At 48.5% G+C, this 21,037-nt stretch overlaps 1 protein-coding gene across 2 annotated transcripts in view; it reads left to right on the forward strand.

Moving 5' to 3' along the window:
• Positions 1-21,037, forward strand: part of LOC116969446 (segment polarity protein dishevelled homolog DVL-3-like) — a 35,666-nt gene that overhangs the window by 2,687 nt on the left and 11,942 nt on the right. For both annotated transcript variants that reach the window (XM_033016346.1, XM_033016345.1), the window contains exons 2-5: positions 14,734-14,803; positions 17,927-18,048; positions 18,942-19,048; positions 20,701-20,830. In XM_033016346.1, coding sequence (XP_032872237.1) covers positions 14,734-14,803; positions 17,927-18,048; positions 18,942-19,048; positions 20,701-20,830 — 429 coding nt within the window. The remainder of the gene's footprint in view (positions 1-14,733; positions 14,804-17,926; positions 18,049-18,941; positions 19,049-20,700; positions 20,831-21,037) is intronic.

Genomic DNA, 21,037 nt, shown 5'->3' on the forward strand with positions numbered 1-21,037 from the left:
CCCCACTGCACTGCTCCCCCTCTCTTGATCTTCCACCACCCTCGCCCCACTGCATCCTCCCTGCTCCCATTTCCATTCCCCACCATCCCCCACTTCTCAATTTTGAAATTCCTCCCTCCGACCCCACGGGGATTTGAGGAACGCTTCCAGTTTTCCTTTCTCCGTTGTCCGGGCTGGTGTGCAGAGGCCCCGCTCTGCCCCTCCCTGCCTGCCCTCTACACAGAATTCCTCCGCTCCCAGCCCACTGTAGTGGTCCCGTTTCGTAATTTGTCAGAAATCTGCAAGTGTTTATAAACTCCCAGCGAGTTCGAGTCTGGATCCACTTAGACCTCCTCCCTCGGAAACCTCCCCACCCCCCTCCCGCAAAAAAAGAAAATCCCGGGATCGTTGTGAAGTTCCCACTCTTATCCTGGTCCAGCTTGGCAGATGTTTATAGTTGAAGGCAATGCACCTCGCTCAGGAGTTGAGGACGTGTGATCCAGTTTCCACCCGTAGTTTTTCCATCTTGCTGACGAGTAACATTCCTGTTTCTCTTGTAACTATTCCTTGGAGTCTGGAATTCTAGCTCGCTGTCTGGGATTCTGGGACATGGTTCTGTTTGGTCTCCAAGCCTTGTGTGTGTTTCTCTCACTCTCTGTCACTCTGTCTCTGTGTGTGTCTCTCTGTCTCTGTGTGTCTCTCTCTGTCTCTGTGTGTCTCTCTCTGTCTCTGTGTGTCTCTCTCTGTCTCTGTGTGTCTGTCTCTGTCTCTGTGTGTCTGTCTCTGTGTGTCTGTCTCTGTGTGTCTCTCTCTGTCTCTGTGTCTCTCTCTGTCTCTGTGTCTCTCTCTGTCTCTGTGTCTCTCTCTGTCTCTGTGTGTGTCTCGGTGTGTCTCTCTCTGTCTCTGTGTCTCTCTGTCTGTGTGTCTGTCTCTGTGTGTCTGTCTCTCTCTGTCTCTGTGTGTCTGTCTCTCTCTGTCTCTGTGTCTGTCTCTCTCTGTGTCTGTCTCTCTCTGTCTCTGTGTGTCTCTCTCTGTCTCTGTGTGTGTCTCTCTGTGTGTGTCTCTCTGTGTCTCTCTGTCTCTGTGTGTCTCTCTCTGTCTGTGTGTGTCTCTCTCTGTCTCTGTGTGTCTGTCTGTCTCTGTGTGTCTCTGTGTCTGTCTGTCTCTGTGTGTCTCTCTCTCTCTCTGTGTCTCTCTCTGTCTCTGTGTGTCTCGCTCTGTCTCTGTGTCTCTCTCCCTGTCCCTGTCTCTCTCCCTGTCTCTGTCTCTGTGTGTCTCTCCCTGTCTCTCTGCCTGTCTCCGTCTCCCCCTCTCTCCCCCCATCTCTGTGTGTCTCTCTCTCTTTCCCCTCCACTCGCCACTCCGAGTGGTGAATTCCTCAGCTTGCCGTACTCCCTTCCCTCGCCCCTTCCTCCCCAGAGGGTGCTTTGGCCGGGTCTGCCCATGGGATGTACGGTCTGCGTCACCGCGTTGAAGGCAGGCTGCAGGAATGCTGTGGGGTTTTTATTGTGAACGACCGCCAGCAGGCCACACAGGACCAGAGCGGACACCTGGGAATGCAGCCGTGACTGTCTTCCCCCCCCCCCATCCCCCACCCCAGCGCTGATGAGACCATCCTTGCATTGATAATTGTCCCTCAGCTGTGCTCTGCCAGACACTGCTTCCTGGGGGCCCGTCTCCTTGTTCAGGCCGGCACTCTGCATTCACACTTGGGTCGCTGAGTTGAAGATTGTTGGGGGAGGGAGGGAGGGGGGGGGGGGGGGGGGCAGGCGCGAGGATGTTTAATTAGTTTAATTAGTTTGGCTCACACTGGCCCAATGCCATACTGCTGTTCATATCTTACTCTCCTGATCATCACGTGTGTGCATCTTGTGGGATGTCAATTGAGTTTAAGCAACAATAGACAATAGATACAGGAGTAGGCCGATCGGCCCTTTGAGCCAGCACCGCCATTTAATGTGATCATGGCTGATCATCCCCAATCAGTATTGTACCCCGTTCCTGCCTTTTCCCCATATCCTCTGACTCCGCTATCTTTAAGAGCCCTATCTAGCTCTCTCTTGAAAGCACCCAGAGAACCGGCCTCCACCGTCCTCTGAGGCAGAGAATTCCACACTCCGTAATGTTTATGTTGGCCTAAAATGGGACACCTTGATAGTGTCCTCTGTGATGTTGAAAAAGTGTTTCCTCGTCTCCGTTCTAAATGGCTTTACTCCTTATTCGGTCTCCTTACTCCTTATTCTTAAACTGTGGCCCCTGGTTCTGGACTCCCGCAAATTTCAAGGCTGATTGGAGACTGAAGAAGGGTCTCGACCCAAAAACGTTACCCATTCCTTCTCTCCAAAGATGCTGCCTGTCCCGCTGAGTTACTCCAGCAGTTTGTGTCTATCTTCGGTGTAGACCAGCATCTGCAGCTCCTTCCAACACAGACTCTCTTTCTCATTGTGATAGAAACATAGAAACATAGAAATTAGGTGCAGGAGTAGGCCATTCGGCCCTTCGAGCCTGCACCGCCATTCAATATGATCATGGCTGATCATCCAACTCAGTATCCCATCCCTGCCTTCTCTCCATACCCTCTGATCCCCTTAGCCACAAGGGCCACATCTAACTCCCTCTTAAATATAGCCAATGAACAGGCCTCGACTACCCTCTGTGGCAGAGAGTTCCAGAGATTCACCACTCTCTGTGTGAAAAATGTTCTCATCTCGGTTTTAAAGGATTTCCCCCTTATCCTTAAGCTGTGACCCCTTGTCCTGGACTTCCCCAACATTGGGAGCAATCTTCCTGCATCTAGCCTGTCCAACCACTTAAGAATTTTATAAGTTTCTATAAGATCCCCTCTCAATCTCCTAAATTCTAGAGAGTATAAACCAAGTCTATCCAGTCTTTCTTCATAAGACAGTCCTGACATCCCAGGAATCAGTCTGGTGAACCTTCTCTGCACTCCCTCTAGGGCAATAATGTCCTTCCTCAGATTTGGAGACCAAAACTGTACGCAATACTCCAGGTGTGGTCTCACCAAGACCCTGTACAACTGCAGTAGAACCTCCCTGCTCCTATACTCAAATCCTTTTGCTATGAAAGCTAACATACCATTCGCTTTCTTCACTGCCTGCTGCATCTGCATGCCTATTTTCAATGACTGGTGTACCATGACACCCAGGTCTCGCTGCATCTCCCCTTTTCCTAGTCGGCCACCATTTAGATAATAGTCTGCTTTCCTGTTTTTGCCACCAAAATGGATAACCTCACATTTATCCACATTATACTGCATCTGCCAAACATTTGCCCACTCACCCAGCCTATCCAAGTCACCTTGCAGTCTCCTAGCATCCTCCTCACAGCTAACACTGCCCCCCAGCTTAGTGTCATCCGCAAACTTGGAGATATTGCCTTCAATTCCCTCATCCAGATCATTAATATATATTGTAAATAGCTGGGGTCCCAGCACTGAGCCTTGCGGTACCCCACTAGTCACTGCCTGCCATTGTGAAAAGGACCCGTTTACTCCTACTCTTTGCTTCCTGTTTGCCACCCAGTTCTCTATCCACATCAATACTGAACCCCCAATGCCGTGTGCTTTAAGTTTGTATACTAATCTCTTATGTGGGACCATGTCGAAAGCCTTCTGGAAGTCCAGATACACCACATCCACTGGTTCTCCCCTATCCACGCTACTAGTTACATCCTCGAAAAATTCTATAAGATTTGTCAGACATGATTTATCTTTTGTAAATCCATGCTGACTTTGTCCAATGATTTCACCCCTTTCCAAATGTGCTGCTATCCCATCTTTAATAACTGACTCTAGTAGTTTCCCCACTACCGATGTTAGACTAACTGGTCTGTAATTCCCCGTTTTCTCTCTCCCTCCCTTCTTAAAAAGTGGGGTTACGTTTGCTACCCGCCAATCCTCAGGAACTACTCCAGAATCTAAAGAGTTTTGAAAGATTATTACTAATGCATCCACTATTTCTGTAGCTACTTCCTTAAGTACTCTGGGATGCAGCCTATCTGGCCCTGGGGATTTATCGGCCTTTAATCCATTCAATTTACCCAACACCACTTCCCGGCTAACCTGGATTTCACTCAATTCCTCCAACTCCTTTGACCCGCGGTCCCCTGCTATTTCCGGCAGATTATTTATGTCTTCCTTAGTGAAGACGGAACCAAAGTAGTTATTCAATTGGTCCGCCATATCCTTGTTCCCCATGATCAACTCACCTGTTTCTGACTGCAAGGGACCTACATTTGTTTTAACTAATCTCTTTCTTTTCACATATCTATAAAAACTTTTGCAGTCAGTTTTTATGTTCCCTGCCAGTTTTCTTTCATAATCTATTTTTCCTTACCTAATTAAGCCCTTTATCCTCCTCTGCTGGTCTCTGAATTTCTCCCAGTCCTCCGGTATGCTGCTTTTTCTGGCTAATTTGTACGCATCATCCTTCGCTTTGATACTATCCCTGATTTCCCTTGTTATCCACGGATGTACTACCTTCCCTGATTTATTCTTTTGCCAAACTGGGATGAACAATTTTTGTAGTTCATCCATGCAGTCTTTAAATGTCTTCCATTGCATATCCACCGTCAACCCTTTTAGAATTAATTGCCAGTCAATCTTGGCCAATTCACGTCTCATACCCTCAAAGTTACCTTTCTTTAAGTTCAGAACCATTGTTTCTGAATTAACAATGTCACTCTCCATCCTAATGAAGAACTCAACCATATTATGGTCACTCTTGCCCAAGGGGGCACGTACAACAAGACTGCTAACTAACCTTCCTCATTACTCAATACCCAGTCTAAAATAGCCTGCTCTCTCGTTGGTTCCTCTACACGTTGATTTAGATAACTATCCCGCATACATTCCAAGAAATCCTCTTCCTCAGCACCCCTGCCAATTTGATTCACCCAATCTATATGTAGATTGAAGTCACCCATTATAACGGTTTTGCCTTTGTCGCACGCATTTCTAATTTTCTGTTTGATACCATCTCCAACTTCACTACTACTGTTAGGTGGCCTGTACACAACACCCACCAGCGTTTTCTGCCCCTTAGTGTTTCGCAGCTCTACCCATACCGATTCCACATCCTCCAAACTAATGTCCTTCCTTTCCATTGCGTTAATCTCCTCTCTAACCAGCAACGCTACCCCACCTCCTTTTCCTTTCTCTCTATCCCTCCTGAATATTGAATATCCCTGGATGTTCAGCTCCCAGCCTTGGTCACCCTGGAGCCATGTCTCCGTGATCCCAACTATATCAAGTCATTAATAGCTATCTGCACATTCAACTCATCCACCTTATTACGAATGCTCCTTGCATTGAGACACAAAGCCTTCAGGCTTGTTTTTACAACACTCTTACCCCTTATACAATTATGTTGAAAAGTGGCCCTTTTTGATTTTTGCCCTGGTTTTGTCTGCCTGCCACTTTTACTTTTCACCTTGCTACCTATTGCTTCTACCCTCATTTTACACCCCTCTGTCTCTACGCTCACACATTTAAGAAACCCTTTCCCTTTAACTCCATCCTCCACTATCCCATTCGACACCCCACCGACATTCGACACCAAGTGGGCTCTTGTGCTGCTGACCAGCGGCATAAGATGCCACAGGATAATACCAACAGGGTCACCAATTCATGTCCTCCAGAGATGCTGCCTGACCCGCCGAATTACTCCAGCACTTGGTGTCCTTTTTAACAGAATGTCAACGTTCCGTTGTCGATACATACGACAATAAGTTTAAGAAAGAACTGCAGATGCTGGAGAAATCGAAGGTAGACAAAAATGCTGGAGAAATTCAGTGGATGAGGCAGAATCTATGGAGAGAAGGAATAGGTGACGTTTCGGGTCTCGACCCGAAACGTCACCTATTCCTTCGCTCCATAGATGCTGCCTCATCCGCTGAGTTTCTCCAGCATTTTTGTCTACCATATGACAATTATACACTTGTGTCTCTGGGAAGGGGGGGGGGGGGGTGTAGAACTTTTGTTCTTTAGCATCTTTCACAGCCACAAGGCACCCCATGTTGCTTTATAAACAATGAGGCACTTTTGCACCATCATTATTATAATTAATGTAGGATATCTGATGACAATCTTGCATACATCAAAGGGTGGTGTAGCGGTAGAGTTGCTGCCTCGCTGCACCAGAGACCCGGGCTCGATCCTGACTACGGTTGCTGTCTGTACAGAATTTGTACGTTCTCCCTGTGACCGCATGGGTTTTCTCCGGATACTCCAAAGATGTGCTGGTTTGTAGGTTAATTGGCTTTAGGTAAATCCCTAGTATGTAGTGTGGTGCTTTTAGACAATAGGTGCAGCAGTAGGCCATTTGGCCCTTCGAGCCAGCACCACCATTCAATGTGATCATGGCTGATCATCCCCAATCAGTACCCCGTTCCTGCCTTCTCCCCATATCCCCTGACTCTGCTATTTTTAAGAGCCTTATCTAGCTCTCTCTTGAAAGCATCCAGAGAACCTGCCTCCACCGCCCTCTGAGGCAGAGAATTCCACAGACTCACCACTCTCTGTGGGGAAAAAGAGTTTGCTCGTCTCCGTTCTAAAAAGTGTTTCCTCGTCTCCGTTCTATAAAGTGTTTCCTCGTCTCTGTTCTTTTGTGCGAGGATTGCTGGTCGGCTGGGACTCGGTGGGCCGAATGGCCAGTTTCCACGCCAAATCTCTAAACTATACATAAGCATTGGAAAATAACGTTCAGGAACTGAAGCGGCATGAAGTAAACATGAGTCGGGTGGGGGGGGTGGGGGGGGTGGGGGTGCCATGTGACAGAAAGCTGTTGGTCCTGATCTACAGGAAGTATTTCCAAGTGTACCAGGCTGGTGTTTACATTTCCACACCAGTTCCTGCTGGTTTTTACTGCAGCCGGAACGAACCATTAGTAACTCTGTGCTGTTGGCCTACATACACGCTCTCCGAGAATGCGAGTGGGACTGGGCTAAAGCCCTTCGCAAGGGGCCCACGCTGCTCAAAGACGGGAGGGTTGTGCACCGTTGTTCGGGGAGAGAGAGAGAGAGTCCAGTCCCAGAGGTGAATGCAAGGTCTCCTAATCAAGTACATGTTCCAGCATGCCTGCGTTTAATACATCTGGCCACTTCCTCTCCACCAAAGACAGAAACCGATGCTATTTGGCAAAGAATCTCCAAGTTTCCTCTGTGCTATAGTGCAGCCTCAGCTGAAGGATTTGCAGCAGAGCTTTTAACATGTTAAAGAGCAGTGAATAATTTATTCACAGTCTGGCGGACAGAATACTCGCAAGATCAATATGTTGTATCTCCGCTGTGCGCTAATGGATTGAATAACAGTATGGATTTGGATGAATAAAAGTAGTTAAGTCCATTTGATCCCTCCCCATTCTTCACAAATGTTACAGCACCCAGCTGTTGCCTGAGTGTCCAGTACCTTGGTCTTTGCCCTACATTCTTGGGAAGTTAAACAAAAATCTAAACATCGGATTAAATTTGGGATTCAGTTTTCTACACTAGCTTAGTTTGGAGATAGAATGGAAATGACCATCACCAGTTAACAGGCGGCGCAGCGGTAGAGTTGCTGCCTTACTGCGCCCGGGTGAGGCACAGGTTCACTGGCACCTCCTGCAACCTCATCTACTGTATCCGCTGTTCCAGGTGTGGATTCCTATGCATCGGCCAGGCCGAGCGCAGGCTTGGCGATCGTTTTGCTGAACACCTCCACTCAGCCCGCCTAAACGTACCTGATCTCCCGGTTGCCAAACACTCCCCATCCCATTCCCACACTGACCTTTCTGTCCTGACCCCCCCTCCACTGTCAGAGTGAAGCCACAGGCAAATTGGAGGAACAGCACCTCATATTGGACAACTTACACCCCAGCGGTATGAACATTGACTTTTGTGTTGTGGTGAGTCTGGAATTCTCTGCCTCAGTGGGCAGTGGAGGCAGGTTCTCTGGATGCTTTCAAGAGAGAGCTAGATAGGGCTCTTAAAAATAGCGGAGTCAGGGGATATGGGGAGAAGGCAGGAACGGGGTACTGATTGGGGATGATCAGCCATGATCGCATTGAATGGTGGTGCTGGCTCGAAGGGCCAAATGGCCTACTCCTGCACCTATTGTCTATTGACTTCTCTAACTTCAAGTAGCCCTCTCTCTCTCTCTGTCCCTCCCCACTCTAGTTCTCCAACTAGTTTCCCCATCCTTCTGATTAATTTTATTTTATCCCCCTTGTCATTTTCCCTCGGCTAAAAATGAAACATTCTACATTTCCTTATCTGCTTTGATATGTTGTTTTCACACCTTACCCCTGCATCACCCATTCCTTCTCTCCAGTGATGCTGCCTGTCCCGTTGAGTTACTCCAGCATTTTGATCCTGACTACAAATGCTATCTATTCGTAGTTGAATGATTCAACGATACTTTATTGTCACATGTACCTAGGTACAGTGAAATCATGTAGCAGACCTTGCCTAGCCAGTACACGAGGTTTGCCACGCTGAAACGTCACCTATTTCTTTTCCCCAGAGATGCAGCCTGACCCGCTGAGTTACTCCAGCGCTGTGTCTCTTCAAAAATGACCAAATGTTCTGCTTTGGTTGTGGCTCTGGGTCAGTACCTCCTCTCCCCCTACCAACCCTCACGGTCCCTCAGATCCACATCAGCCGGTCTCCTCTCCATCCACAAGTCCAACCTCCGCAGTTTTGGGGACAGAGCCTTCTCCAGGGCAGCTCCCAGACTCTGGAACTCTCTCCCCCAACTGATCCGCAATTCCGTCCCCCCTACCATCTTCCAGTCCCGCCTCAAGACCCATCTCTGCCTATCCTTAGCCCCACGTCCCCCTCCCTTTTCATCTGTGCATGAATTGCCTCATATTGTGTTTTGAATTGAATTCTGTCTTTAATTTGTGTACTAGTCATGTCTCTACTATTTATTTCATTCCGCTTACATGTTTTTCCTCTACTTGCTAAATTTTTGTACGGTGTCCTTGAGACTCTTGAAAGGCGCCCATAAATAAAATTTATTATTATTATTATAGTACTGACCCAGGCTATTTTTCCAAGTAGTTCCTTGAAGCCTTTTGCATCTTTTTGAAATTGAACAGCAAATGTGAATATCCTGCACAAAAGTCTGGCGTTTCAACAGTGCAGGACATCTAATGTTCCACACTGGACCGTTAGCTGAGAGTTCCTGGGTTGAAGTCTCTGGAAGTCACACAGAGCTACTTGGAGAAGGAATGGGCGATGATTCACTGTTTATTCCCCAGGAACCCACAACTTCAGTTCAGTTTATTGTCACGTGTCCCGAGGTACAGTGAAAAGCTTTTGTTGCGTGCAAACCAGCCAACGGAAAGACAATACATGATTACAATCGTGCCGTTTACAGTGTGTGGATGCATGATATGGGAATATCTTTAAATGCAAAGTAAAGTCCGATCAAGGATAGTCCGTAGGTCCCCGATTCAGGACTGCTCTCTAGTTGTGGTAGGACGGTTCAGTTGCCTGATAACAGCTGGGAAGAAAGTCCCTAAATCTGGAGGTGTGTGTTTTCACACTTTTGCCTGATGGGGGAGATGAGACGAGGGAGTGGCCGGGGTGCGACTCGGCCTTGATTAAGCTGCTGGCCTTGCCGAGGCAGCGTGAGGTGTAAATGGAGTCAGTGGAAGGGAGATAGTCACAAAATGCTGGAGTAACTCAGCGGGACAGGCAGCGTTTCTGGAGAGAAGTAATGGGTGACGTTTCGGGTCGAGACCCTTCTTCAGACTGGTTAGGGATAAGGGAAACGAGAGACATAGCCGGTGATGTGGAGAGATACAGAACGATGAATGAAAGATATGCAAAGAAGTAGCGATGATAAAGGAAACTACTTTGCAATCTGCTGGGTTGAGTGAGGAATGCCTGCTGTGTGCTCGTGTGAATGGCCAACTCTCTCACCTTTTGTGTTGTGTTAAACTGAGATGGCGTGGGTGGTGGGGGGGGAGTGAGATGGGGTGGGAGGGGGGAGGCAGGAGCAAGGTGGTTTTGACGCTGCCTATTTCCTTGTTTCTGGGCCAACCCATCGCATTCCTTTGAGCCAGTGGATTAGCCGGGCTGCTTGAAGTCTGAAAACGTTGCCGCTCGTTACTTGGAGGGTTTGCGGCGTTCCTGATCAATAGACCAGGACCCTTTCAAATGGGAGCCGGGACCCTTTCAAATGGCACATTCCCTTTTCTTCTGCTAATTAACCACTGGCCGTGCGCTCCAATTAATGGCCCCTGAGGGTCGGAGAGAGAGAGACACATTCCCCATTTTGCATTTAGCGCTGCTGAATAATGTAGACAAAGGTGCTGGAGAAACTCAGCGGGTGCAGCAGCATCTAAGGAGCGAAGGAAATAGGCAACGTTTCGTGTCGAAACGTTGCCTATTTCCTTCGCTCCTTAGATGCTGCTGCACCCGCTGAGTTTCTCCAGCACCTTTGTCTATCTCCGATTTTCCAGCATCTGCAGTTCCTTCTTAAATGCTGAATAATGTATCCGTGCCGCCCGCTGTGGAGCAAGTGTTTGAGCAACTGGGTGCTGACAATGTGCTGCTCTTCATCTTGGCTTTGCGCTCTCTAATTGGGATGACCCGAACTGTCTGATGAAGTAGTCTCCACCCAAAATGTCTGTCTGAAGAAGGGTCCCATATCATTTATGGAGGAACACTATTATTAGACACCAAAAGTTGGAGTAACTCAGAATATGAGTCTTCGCATCTCCCTGTGTGTTTTTTTTTGAAATTCAAGATTCAAGAGAGTTTATTGTCATGTGTCCCAGATAGGACAATGAAATTCTTGCTTTGCTTCAGCACAACAGAACATAGTAGGCATGAATACAAAACAGATCAATGTGTCCATATACCATCATATAAATATATACACACATGAATAAATAAACTGATTAAAGTGCAAATAACAGATAATGGGCTATTAATGTTCAGAGTTTTGTCCGAGCCGAGTTTAATAGCCTGATGTCTGTGGGGAAGTAGGTATTCCCGAACCTGGTTGTTGCAGTCTTCAGGCTCCTGTACCTTCTACCTGAAGGTAGCGGGGAGATGAGTGTGTGGCCAGGATGGTGTGGGTCCTCGATGATGCTGCCAGCCTTTTTGAGGCTGGCAGTTTATACATGTGTGTGTGTGTGTGCATACACATATGCATAAACATACAGAAGGCAGACATATTTCTGGAGTAACTCAGCGGTTCAGGCAGCATCTCTGGTTGAAGGAATGGGTGACGTTCCGTGTCGAGACCCTTCTTCACCCATTCCTTTTCTCCAGAGACGCTGCCTGTCCCGCTGAATCTCCCTGTGACCTGCGTGGGTTTTCTCCGGGTGCTCCGGTTTCCTCCAACAATCCAAAGTCGGATAAGAAAGATTATTAGATATACAGTGTGAACATGGGCCCTTAAGCCCAGCGACCAGCGATCCCCGTACACAAGCACTATCCTACACTAGGGGCGATTTTTACATTTGTACCGAGCCAATTAGCCTACCAACCTGTACGTGTTTGGAGCGTGGGGGGAAACCAAAGTTCTCAGAGAAAATTCACGGGGAGAACGTGCAAACTCCGTACAGACAGCACCCGTAGTCAGGATCGGACCCGAGTCTCCAGCGCTGTGAGTCAGCAACTCTACCGCTGCACCCCCTGTGCTGAGCTGTTCTATTTTACGGTAATTTGACTAATGGAATTCGTCCTTTCAGAATTCACTGATCGCTACAAATCACAAAAATCTCTGGGATAGAGAATAAAAATTTACTGGAAGAGTTTATGTGCGTGAGGAAAATATGTGCTTGCTATTCTTGGCGCATGTCCATATGGTGCAGTTTTCCATGACAGAAAATAGCACTTCAGACCATTATCTGGGAATGTACCCCACCCTGTAATTTGAGGGGCACTTGTATTAGAGGAAATTGGGTAGTGCCGTGACAGTTTTATGACTTTGGTGATCAGCGGTCTGCTTAGTTCACTTTAACGCAGCAGTGGAGCTGCTGTCTCACAGCGCCAGAGACCCGGGTTCCATCCTGGCCACGTGCGGAGTTTTTAACCTTCTCCCCGTAATCGCGTGGGTTTGCTCTGGATGCTCGGGTTTCCTCCCACATTCCAAAGACTTGCAGGTTTGTAGCAAAGATCCTATAGACCACTCCTGCTAAATGCAATGGGCTGACGTGTAGAACGCAACGGAGTGGAACATGGGCCTTTTTTTCATCCATTTCAGTAACTGGACCCCACCCGACTCGCAGTGTAATCAACATTGCTGAGACAGAAGCCGGTTACAGAAACATCCTCGTAAAAATAAAAATTATTTAGTAAAAATCTTCTCATTTTCAGAATTTTAATTTATTAACACAAACTGTTCCGCTTTGCTCCGCTACGGGATCTTTGGTGCGTAGACGGAGGCCGGTTACAGAAATGGGGCCTTAAATTACCCATGAATCTGCCCATGACCGTACTACGTCTTTTTCGTCAAGTGGACTCTCTCGCTCGCTATATGATCTTTGGTTTGTAGATTATTCGGCCCTCTGTAAATTGTCCCTCATGTGCAGGGAGTGGATGGGAAAGTGGGATAACAGAACTGCTGTGAACCGGTGGCCGAAGGGCTTGTTACCACACTATCTCAACGATAAACCTTCATATTTGGAGGTTGCAAAGAGTTGAAATTCTGCTGATCCTAACCCCTGACTAAAAACAAACAGAAAATGCAGGAAATACTCAGCGGGTCACACAAACATCTGTGGACAGAGAAACGGTTAATTCTCAAGAGGCAAGAGAGAGATTTATTGTCATATATGAAACAAAAGAATGAAGTCCTTACTTATAGCAGCACAACAGAACACACACTACTGTAAAACTCAAAATAAACACAAGGGACAAGACAAGACAAGAGACTTTTATTGTCACATGTACCAAAATAAGTCGCCCATTCCTTCTCTCCAGAGATGCTGCCTCCAGCATTTTGTGTGCCTGGTGTGTAAACCAGGATCTGCAGTTCCTGTGTTCAAAAGGGAACTGCAGATGCTGGAATATCGAAGGTACACAAAATTGCTGGGGGAACTCAGCGGGTGCAGCAGCATCTATGGAGCGAAGGAGGGTTTCGGCCCGAAACGTCGCCTATTTCCTTCGCTCCATAGATGCTGCTGCACCCGCTGAGTTCCCCCAGCAATTTTGTGTACCTTCTGCAGTTCCTGTGATGGATAGTGATGGGGAGTGTGGGGGGTGGGAATTGGAGATGCAGGAGACTGCAGTTGTTGCGATCTGGAGCAAAAACAGCTGGAGGTAAAATATTCCTTGTTTCTGTCTTGCAGAGCGGGAATTCCAGCGTTTACAACCTGGAGGGAGGCATGGGGCAGGGATGATGGGACAAAGCTCTCCATCTTCGTAGTAATTCTATCTGTAGATGTAGCCGGACTCCACCTCCCACTCCGTGGGAGATTTAACGAGAAATATTTGCATTTCTAAAGTGCCTTTGATCTCGGGCGCTTTGTGTGAGAGAGGCATGAGAAGACATGCACTGAACCAGGAATAATTAAGGGACTGATTGAAAACACTGGAAGGGGATTTAGGATTTGAGGATGTTCCAGAGAAGGTCAAAGAGGAGAGAGTGGAGGGCAAACCTCCCAGTGGCAAAGGAAAATGGAGTGACGGTGTGTGGGGAACCGCGAGGGGAAAATGGGGGAGATGGCAGAGATTGGGTGGCACAGTATCACAGCGATATTGCTGCCTTACAGCGCCAGAGACCCGAGTTCCATCCTGACTATGGGTCTGTACGGAGTTTGCACGTTCTCCCCGTGACCACATAGGCGTTCTCCGAGTGCTCCGGTTTCTTCCCGCACTCCAAAGGCATTGCAGGTTTGTAGGTTAATTGGTTTCAATAAAAATTGTAAATTGTCCCAAGTGTTTAGCAGCACTGACCAGCGGTCACCCGTAAACTAGTTCAATCCAACGCACTCGGGACAATTTACAGAAGCCAATTTACCTGCAAACCCTCGCGTCTTTGGATTGTGGGAGAAAACCGGAGCACCCGGAGAAAACCCCCGTGGTCACAGGGAGAGCGTGCGATCTCCGTACAGACAACACCCGTAGTTGGGATCGAACCCGGGTCTCTGGTGCTGTGAGGCAGCAACTCTACCGCTGTGCCACCGTGCCTGGGTGGTGGGTAAGAGTGGACTACCCTTGCCCGCCCCTTGGTGTGTGTAAGATTGTCGTCGGATATCCTACATTATAACAATGAATGTTTAAAAGTGCCTCATTGTTTAAAAAGCAGCATGGGGTGCTTCACCATTGTGACTGAAAGATGTTAAAGGACAAAGTTCTCCGTTTTGTCCCCCCGTCCTAGAGTCAAGTGTGTTTGATTGTTGTATGTATTGACAACAGAACATTGACATTCTGTTAATGAATGAATACGTTTATTGGCCAAGTATTCACATACAAGGAATTTGCCTTGGTGCTCCGCCCCGCAAGTGGCAACGTGACATACAGTGACAGCTAGGAATGACACATTAAACATTAATAATAAAACATTATCGATTACACATGTGAATTAAATTAAATAAACCTTTGTAGGGTTTTCACAGACGACACAAACGAACAACCACTTTAATACTTTGATGCATAATTTCAGATACAATACATCTAGAGTTATAAAATACCAAAGTATTAACTCCTTGTCTCTCCCACCCACATTTTATTTGTGTCTCTAGATTGTCAGCTCTTGGCTAACATCATTTAACTCTGAACTCTTGTGCTTTACAGTGTTGTGAAGGAAGAGATCTCTGATGACAACGCCAAGTTGCCCTGTTTCAACGGCAGAGTGGTGTCCTGGGTGAGAAGTCGTTACTGTGATGGGCTTTTATTTAGATCCTCCCACCCTTGTGTTTTGCAGCCTCTGTGCCCATGTATTTGGAGGGAGGGGGGGAGGGGGGGGGGCTAGTGTGTGGGGTGATCACTGGGCGGCATGGACTCAGCGGGCTGACAATAGACAATAGGTGCAGGAGTAGGCCATTCGGCCCTTCGAGCCAGCACCGCCATTCTATGTGATCATGGCTGATCATCCCCAATCAGTACCCCGTTCCTGCCTTCTCCACATATCCCCCGACTCTTAGAATAAGAATCTTAGAATCTTATTCTTAGAATAAAGGGGAGGTCATTTACAATACAATACAATACAATACAATTTATTGTCATTTGAGCCTCAGTGAGACTCAAACGAAATTCCGTTTCCACAGCCATACAAACAAAGACAATTCCTAGACATACACACAATTTAATTCACACAAACATCCATCACAGTGGACCCACTGTGATGGAAGGCAAAGTCTTTTCTCTCCCCTGTTCTCCATGTCTCTCCCGATGTCCAAGCCCCAGGCGGGCGATGATAAGTCCCACGGCCATTTTAGGCCGTGCCGGGCGATTTACGGCCCCGCTCCCGGTCTAAAAGTCACAAAGTTGGAGCCCTCGGCGGGCGCTGTAATGTCCCACGGCCATGAAGCCGCGCCGGGCGATGTACGTCCCCACTCCGGGTCGTTCCAACCCCGCGACACGGGCTGGAGAAGTCGCGTTGCGGGAGCTCCGGGAAGCGGTCTCTCTCTTCCCCCGGACCCGCGAGCTCCCGATGTCCCAGTCCACTGGACCTGCGGCTGCGTTGCTGGAGCCTCCGAGCCCCAGGAGTCGAGTCGCAGCAGCGAGTCACCGCCGCTCCCCATGCTCCGAGGCCGGCCAGCCCCACGATGGTGAGTAGTCCGCAGTCTCCCGAGCCCCCGGGTCGTTCAGGTTGGAGGCCGCTCCACGGTGCTAGGCCCCAACGACAACGGAGACCCGACAGGGAAAAGGTCGGGTCTCCCGTACAGGGAAGAGATTTTAAACGGTTTCCCCCTTCCCCCCCCCCCCCCGCCCCCCACATATACACATTTAAAACCAGTATTAAAAAACACCAACACTACATTTAACTAGACACAAAATTAAAAAAAGACAGACAGGCTGTAGGGGCCGCTGCAACGGGTGAGTCGCGCCGCCAACTCACTGTGACATTTAAGACTGTGGTGAGAAAATACTTTTTCACCCAGAGAGTTGTGAATTTATGGAATTCCCTGCCACAGAGGGCAGTGGAGGCCAAGTCACTGGATGGATTTAAGAGAGAGTTAGATAGAGCTCTAGGGGCTGGTGGAGTCAAGGGATATGGGGAGAAGGCAGGCACGGGTTATTGATTGGGGACGATAAGCCATGATCACAATGAATAGCGGTGCTGGCTTGAAGGGCCGAATGGCCTCCTCCTGCACCTATTTTCTATGTTTCTATGACTCCGCTATCTTTAAGAGCCCTATCTAGCTCTCTCTTGAAAGTATCCAGAGAACAGGCCTCACCGCCCTCTGAGGCAGAATGGCCTGTACAGTCTAAAGTGTACCTGTGCAGTCACTCCTCCCTCGAGTGTTGAGGGCCATGGCTGCAGCTTTCAGTGTCCCTCTCCCCGTTAGCTGACGCGTCTGTTGGTAGAGCAGGGCGCGCTGCAGTTTTTCAAGGGGTTAAATCAGCAGGGTCAGTTATTAGTCGTCGTGGCTGAATGCCTGTGCGAGTTGTTTCCTTTGGGAAGGTAATTAAGGAAACAATCGTCCCTCCGATGGGAACCAGCTGCTGGAGAACACAAGTGTTGATTGGTGTTTTGGAGCTGACGTCTATTGTAATGGTTGGGTTATTACAGGAAGCTGTAGGAAGGAACCGCAGATGCTGGTTTCAACCGAAGATTGACACAAAATGCTGGAGTAACTCAGTGGGACGGGCAGCGTCTCCGGAGAGAAGGAATGGGTGACGTTCGAAGGAGAGTCTCAACCTGAAATGTCACCCGTTGCTTCTCCCCAGACATGCTTCCTTCCTTACCCGCTGAGTTTTGTGTCTATTACAGGAAGCTGTTTGTTCAGTATCGTCGTATAGATGTGCCGCTGCACTGTTCTTTGTCAAACGGGAAGAGACTATAGAGACACAGCGTGGAAACACACCCAGTCCCTGCCGACTGGTGATCACTCGTATACTAGTTCAACCCCACACACCAGGCACAACTTACAGAAGCCAATGAACCAACAAACCCGCACGTCCTTGAAATGTGGGAGGACTCGGAGAAAACCCACGCTGTCACGGGGAGAACGTGCAAACTCCGTAGAGACAGCACCCGTGATCAGGATCCAACCTGGGTCACTGCCGCTGTAAGGCAGCAACACCTGTAAGGAGTTTGTATGTTCTCCCTGTGACCATGTGGGCTTTCTCCGGGTGTTCAGGTTTCCCCAAAGACTTGGAAGTTTGTAGGTTAATTGGCTTCTGTAAATTGTCCCTAATCTGCAGGATCGAGCTAGTGTACTGGCTGGCACGGACATGGTGGGCCGAAGGGCCTGTTTCCGGGCTGTGTCTCTAAATTATAGCCTGGACCAAGACCAGCAGAATGAGATTGCACATTGTTGGCAGCTGGGCATGACGGGCTGAATAGCCTCCTCCTTAGTTTTATAACATGGCCGCCCGCGACAAGGATGAATCTTAATGTCTGCAAATTTCCCTTCACTTTTCCATTTCCCTTCCTTTACTGGGAACTGAGGATGGGTTTAGTTGGCGGAGGGCGGCTGGGGATTGCTGGCACGGTTGCTTCCGTGAGGAATGTGACCAGAAAGATGCTGGCTTAACTAAAGGCCCTGTCCCACTTTCACGACCTCTGCAGAGTTTGCCCTTGACTCGTACTCGCAGCATGGTCGTCACAAGGTCATAGGTAGGTCGTGATGCTAGCCGTAGGTACTCGTGGCATCAAGTAGGTCGGGGCGTTTTTGCTAGCATGATGAAAAATGTCCACGAGTAAAAAAGGGCGAGAAAGTGGGACAGGCCCTTAATTCTTATTCGCACCTAGCCTGCTGGCATTGGAACCTGTGGCCATTGTTTACCACCTAGCCTTGTCTCTCTTCTGTTCCCACAGCTTGTGTCTGCTGACGGCTCGCAGTCTGAAGCCGCCACTCACCCGGCCAGCAGCGTGGTGGAGGTGGCCCCACCGATAGAGCGCACGGGTGGAATAGGAGACTCCAGGCCCCCGTCCTTCCAGTGAGTGAACCAGTCCTTTTATTAACCGTGGCAGCGACATAGGGTCACACATGGAAACTGTTAAACACATGGCTCCACCATTCGAGTAAAGCAGAGGTCAAGCTGCTGCCTCACAGCGCCAGATATCCAGGTTCCATCCTGACTACGGGCGCTGTCTGTACGGAGTTTGTACGTTCTCCCCGTGACCTGTGTGGGGTTTTTTCCGGGAAGCTCCTCCAGTTGGAGGAAGGAACTTTGCTAGCTGGGTTCTAGGTGGGAAGGGAGGCTGCAACCTCCAAATAAACTCCGAACAACACATGTAGAAACAAGGAACTGCAGGTCCCGTGCAGTGGTTGCAGCTTACAGCACCAGTGAACCCGTCTTCAATCCTGACTACGAGTGCTCTCTCCCTGTGACACCTGTGGGTTTTCTCCGTGATCTTTGTTTTCCTCCCACACTCCACAGAAGTACAGGTTTGTAGGTTAATTGGCTTGGTATAAGTGTAAATTGTCCCTGGTGCGTGTAGGATAGTGTTTATATGCGGGGATCGCTGGTCGGCACGGAATCGATGGGCCGAAGGGCCTGTTTCCACACTGTATCTCCTCTTCTTCTTTCGTGTGGCATGCACAGCCTAAGGTTGTTGGACAACTTGTTCTATTTGATCTTCCGTTTGTGCACGTCGAGTTGATTGCATTAGCCGAACGGACCACGTGAAGGTTGCAATCTTCCACCCCACTGTATCTCTAAACTAAATTCCAAAGATGTACAGGTTTGTAGGTTAATTGACTTGGTAGAATTGTGAATTGCCCCTGGTGTGTGTGGGATAGTACAAGTGTACGGCGATCGCTGGTCAGCGAGGGTTTGGTGGGCCGATGGGCCCTGTCTCTCTAAACTAAAGCAAACTTATCCCACAGTGCCAACGTCACCGGCAGCCGGGAGAATTTGGACAATGAGACGGAGACAGAGTCGGTGGTCCTGTCGCGGAGAGAGAAACCTCGGAGGAGAGAGAGTATGGAGCACGGTAAGACCAAAGGATGGGGATGCCCGGGGAACGCTGCCATCTGGGGGCAGAAGCTGCACCAGAAGTTGTGTCCAAACCACGAGCTGGGTGACATTGACACATGCTGGAATCGTGATGGGGCAACACTTCTCATTCTGTAGCAACCTTTAACCTGATGTTGTCACTGGAAACATAGAAGATAGGTGCAGGTGTAGGCCATTCGGCCCTTCGAGCCTGCACCGCCATTCGATATGATCATGGCTGATCATCCAACTCAGTATCCCATCCCTGCCTTCTCTCCATACCCCCTGATCCCTTTAGCCACAAGGGCCGCATCTAACTCCCTCTTAAATATAGCCAATGAACTGTGGCCTCAACTACCTTCTGTGGCAGAGAATTCCACAGATTCGCCACTCTCTGTGTAAAAAATGATTTTCTCTTCTCGGTCCTAAAAGACTTCCCTCTTATCCTTAAACTGTGATCCCTAGTTCTGGACTTCCCCAACATCGGGAACAATCTTCCTGCATCTAGCCTGTCCAACCCCTTAAGAATTTTGTACGTTTCTATAAGATCCCCCCTCAATCTTCTGAATTCTAGCGAGTACAAGCCGAGTCTATCCAGTCTAGGATACAAAGAAGATTTACGAGGATGTTGCCAGGACTAGAGGGGTCTGAGCTACAGGGAGGGGTTGAGCAGGCTGTGTCTCTATTCCTTGGAGCGCAGGAGGATGAGGGGTGATCTCATAAAGGTGTACAAAAGCATGAGAGGAATAGATCGGGTAGAGTCGTTTACCCAGAGTAGGGGAATCGAGAACCAGGGGACATAGGGTTAAGGTGAGAAGGGAAAGATTTAATGGGAACCCGAGGTTTCACTTTTTCACACAGTGGGTGTGTGGAACGAGCTGCTGGAGGAGGTAGTTGAGGCTGGGACTATCACAATGTTTAAGAAACGTTTGGACAGGTGCATGGATAGGACAGGTTTGGAGGGATATGGGCCAAATGCAGGCAGGTGGGACTAGTGTAGCTGGGACATGTTGTCCGGTGTGGGCAAGTTGGGCCGAAGGGCCTGTTTCCATGCTATGACTCTATAAGGTCCATATTTACTATAGACTTTTGTCAATGCACCAGCCTTGCTGATCATTGACTTCTTATATTGATCATCATATATTGATTTGTCTTTTGTGTTAATGGACCTGTACAGGTACTGCTTATTTTTCTGTTGCCGGTACATATGATAATTAATCTCTAGAATCTTGTATAGTGTGGCCTGGCGTTTTAAAGCTTCGTGGAACATTCATAGTGAGTTTGGGATGTTATTTTGTTCCTGTTATGAGATATTTTGGAAAGGTCGTACAGTGCTTTCGTAAAAGTTACCGACTACAGGTGATGTCTGTACGGAGTTTGCACGTTCTCCCCGTGACCGCTTTGGTTTTCTCCGAGATCTTCGGTTTCCTCCCACATTCCAAAGACGTGCAGGTTTGTAGGTTAAAATTGTTAATTGGCTTGGTATAAGTGTAAAATTGTCCTTAGTATGTGTAGGCTGGTGTTACTGTGCGGAGATCGCTGGTTGGTGCGGACTCAGTGGGCCGAAGGGCCTGTTTCCTTGCTGTATCCCTAAACTAAACTACACTGTTGAGTAATACAGCTACGATCTGTGTTCTGCCTCCCCGTCAGGTCCGAGGGTTAACGGCCACCCAAAGATGGAACGCCATCTTGCAGGCTACGAGAGTTCGTCCACACTTCTCAGCAGTGAGCTGGAAACCACCAGTTTCTGTGATTCAGACGAGGATGATGCAGCCAGCAGGTAGACCTCACAATGTCTCCCCGCCCACTCTATCTAGGCTTTTCATTATTCAGTGTTCAGTTTAGATTATTGTCACGTGTACCGAGGTCGAGTGAAAAGCTTTTGTTGCGTGCTATCCTAGTCTGAATACGGGTCTCGACCCGAAACATCACCCATTCCTTCTCTCCAGAGGTGCTGCCTGTCCCGCTGAGTTACTCCAGCATTTTG

The sequence above is a fragment of the Amblyraja radiata genome, unplaced genomic scaffold (assembly GCF_010909765.2).
Source record: "Amblyraja radiata isolate CabotCenter1 unplaced genomic scaffold, sAmbRad1.1.pri S43, whole genome shotgun sequence".
In the NCBI taxonomy this organism is placed as follows: Eukaryota; Metazoa; Chordata; class Chondrichthyes; order Rajiformes; family Rajidae; genus Amblyraja; species Amblyraja radiata.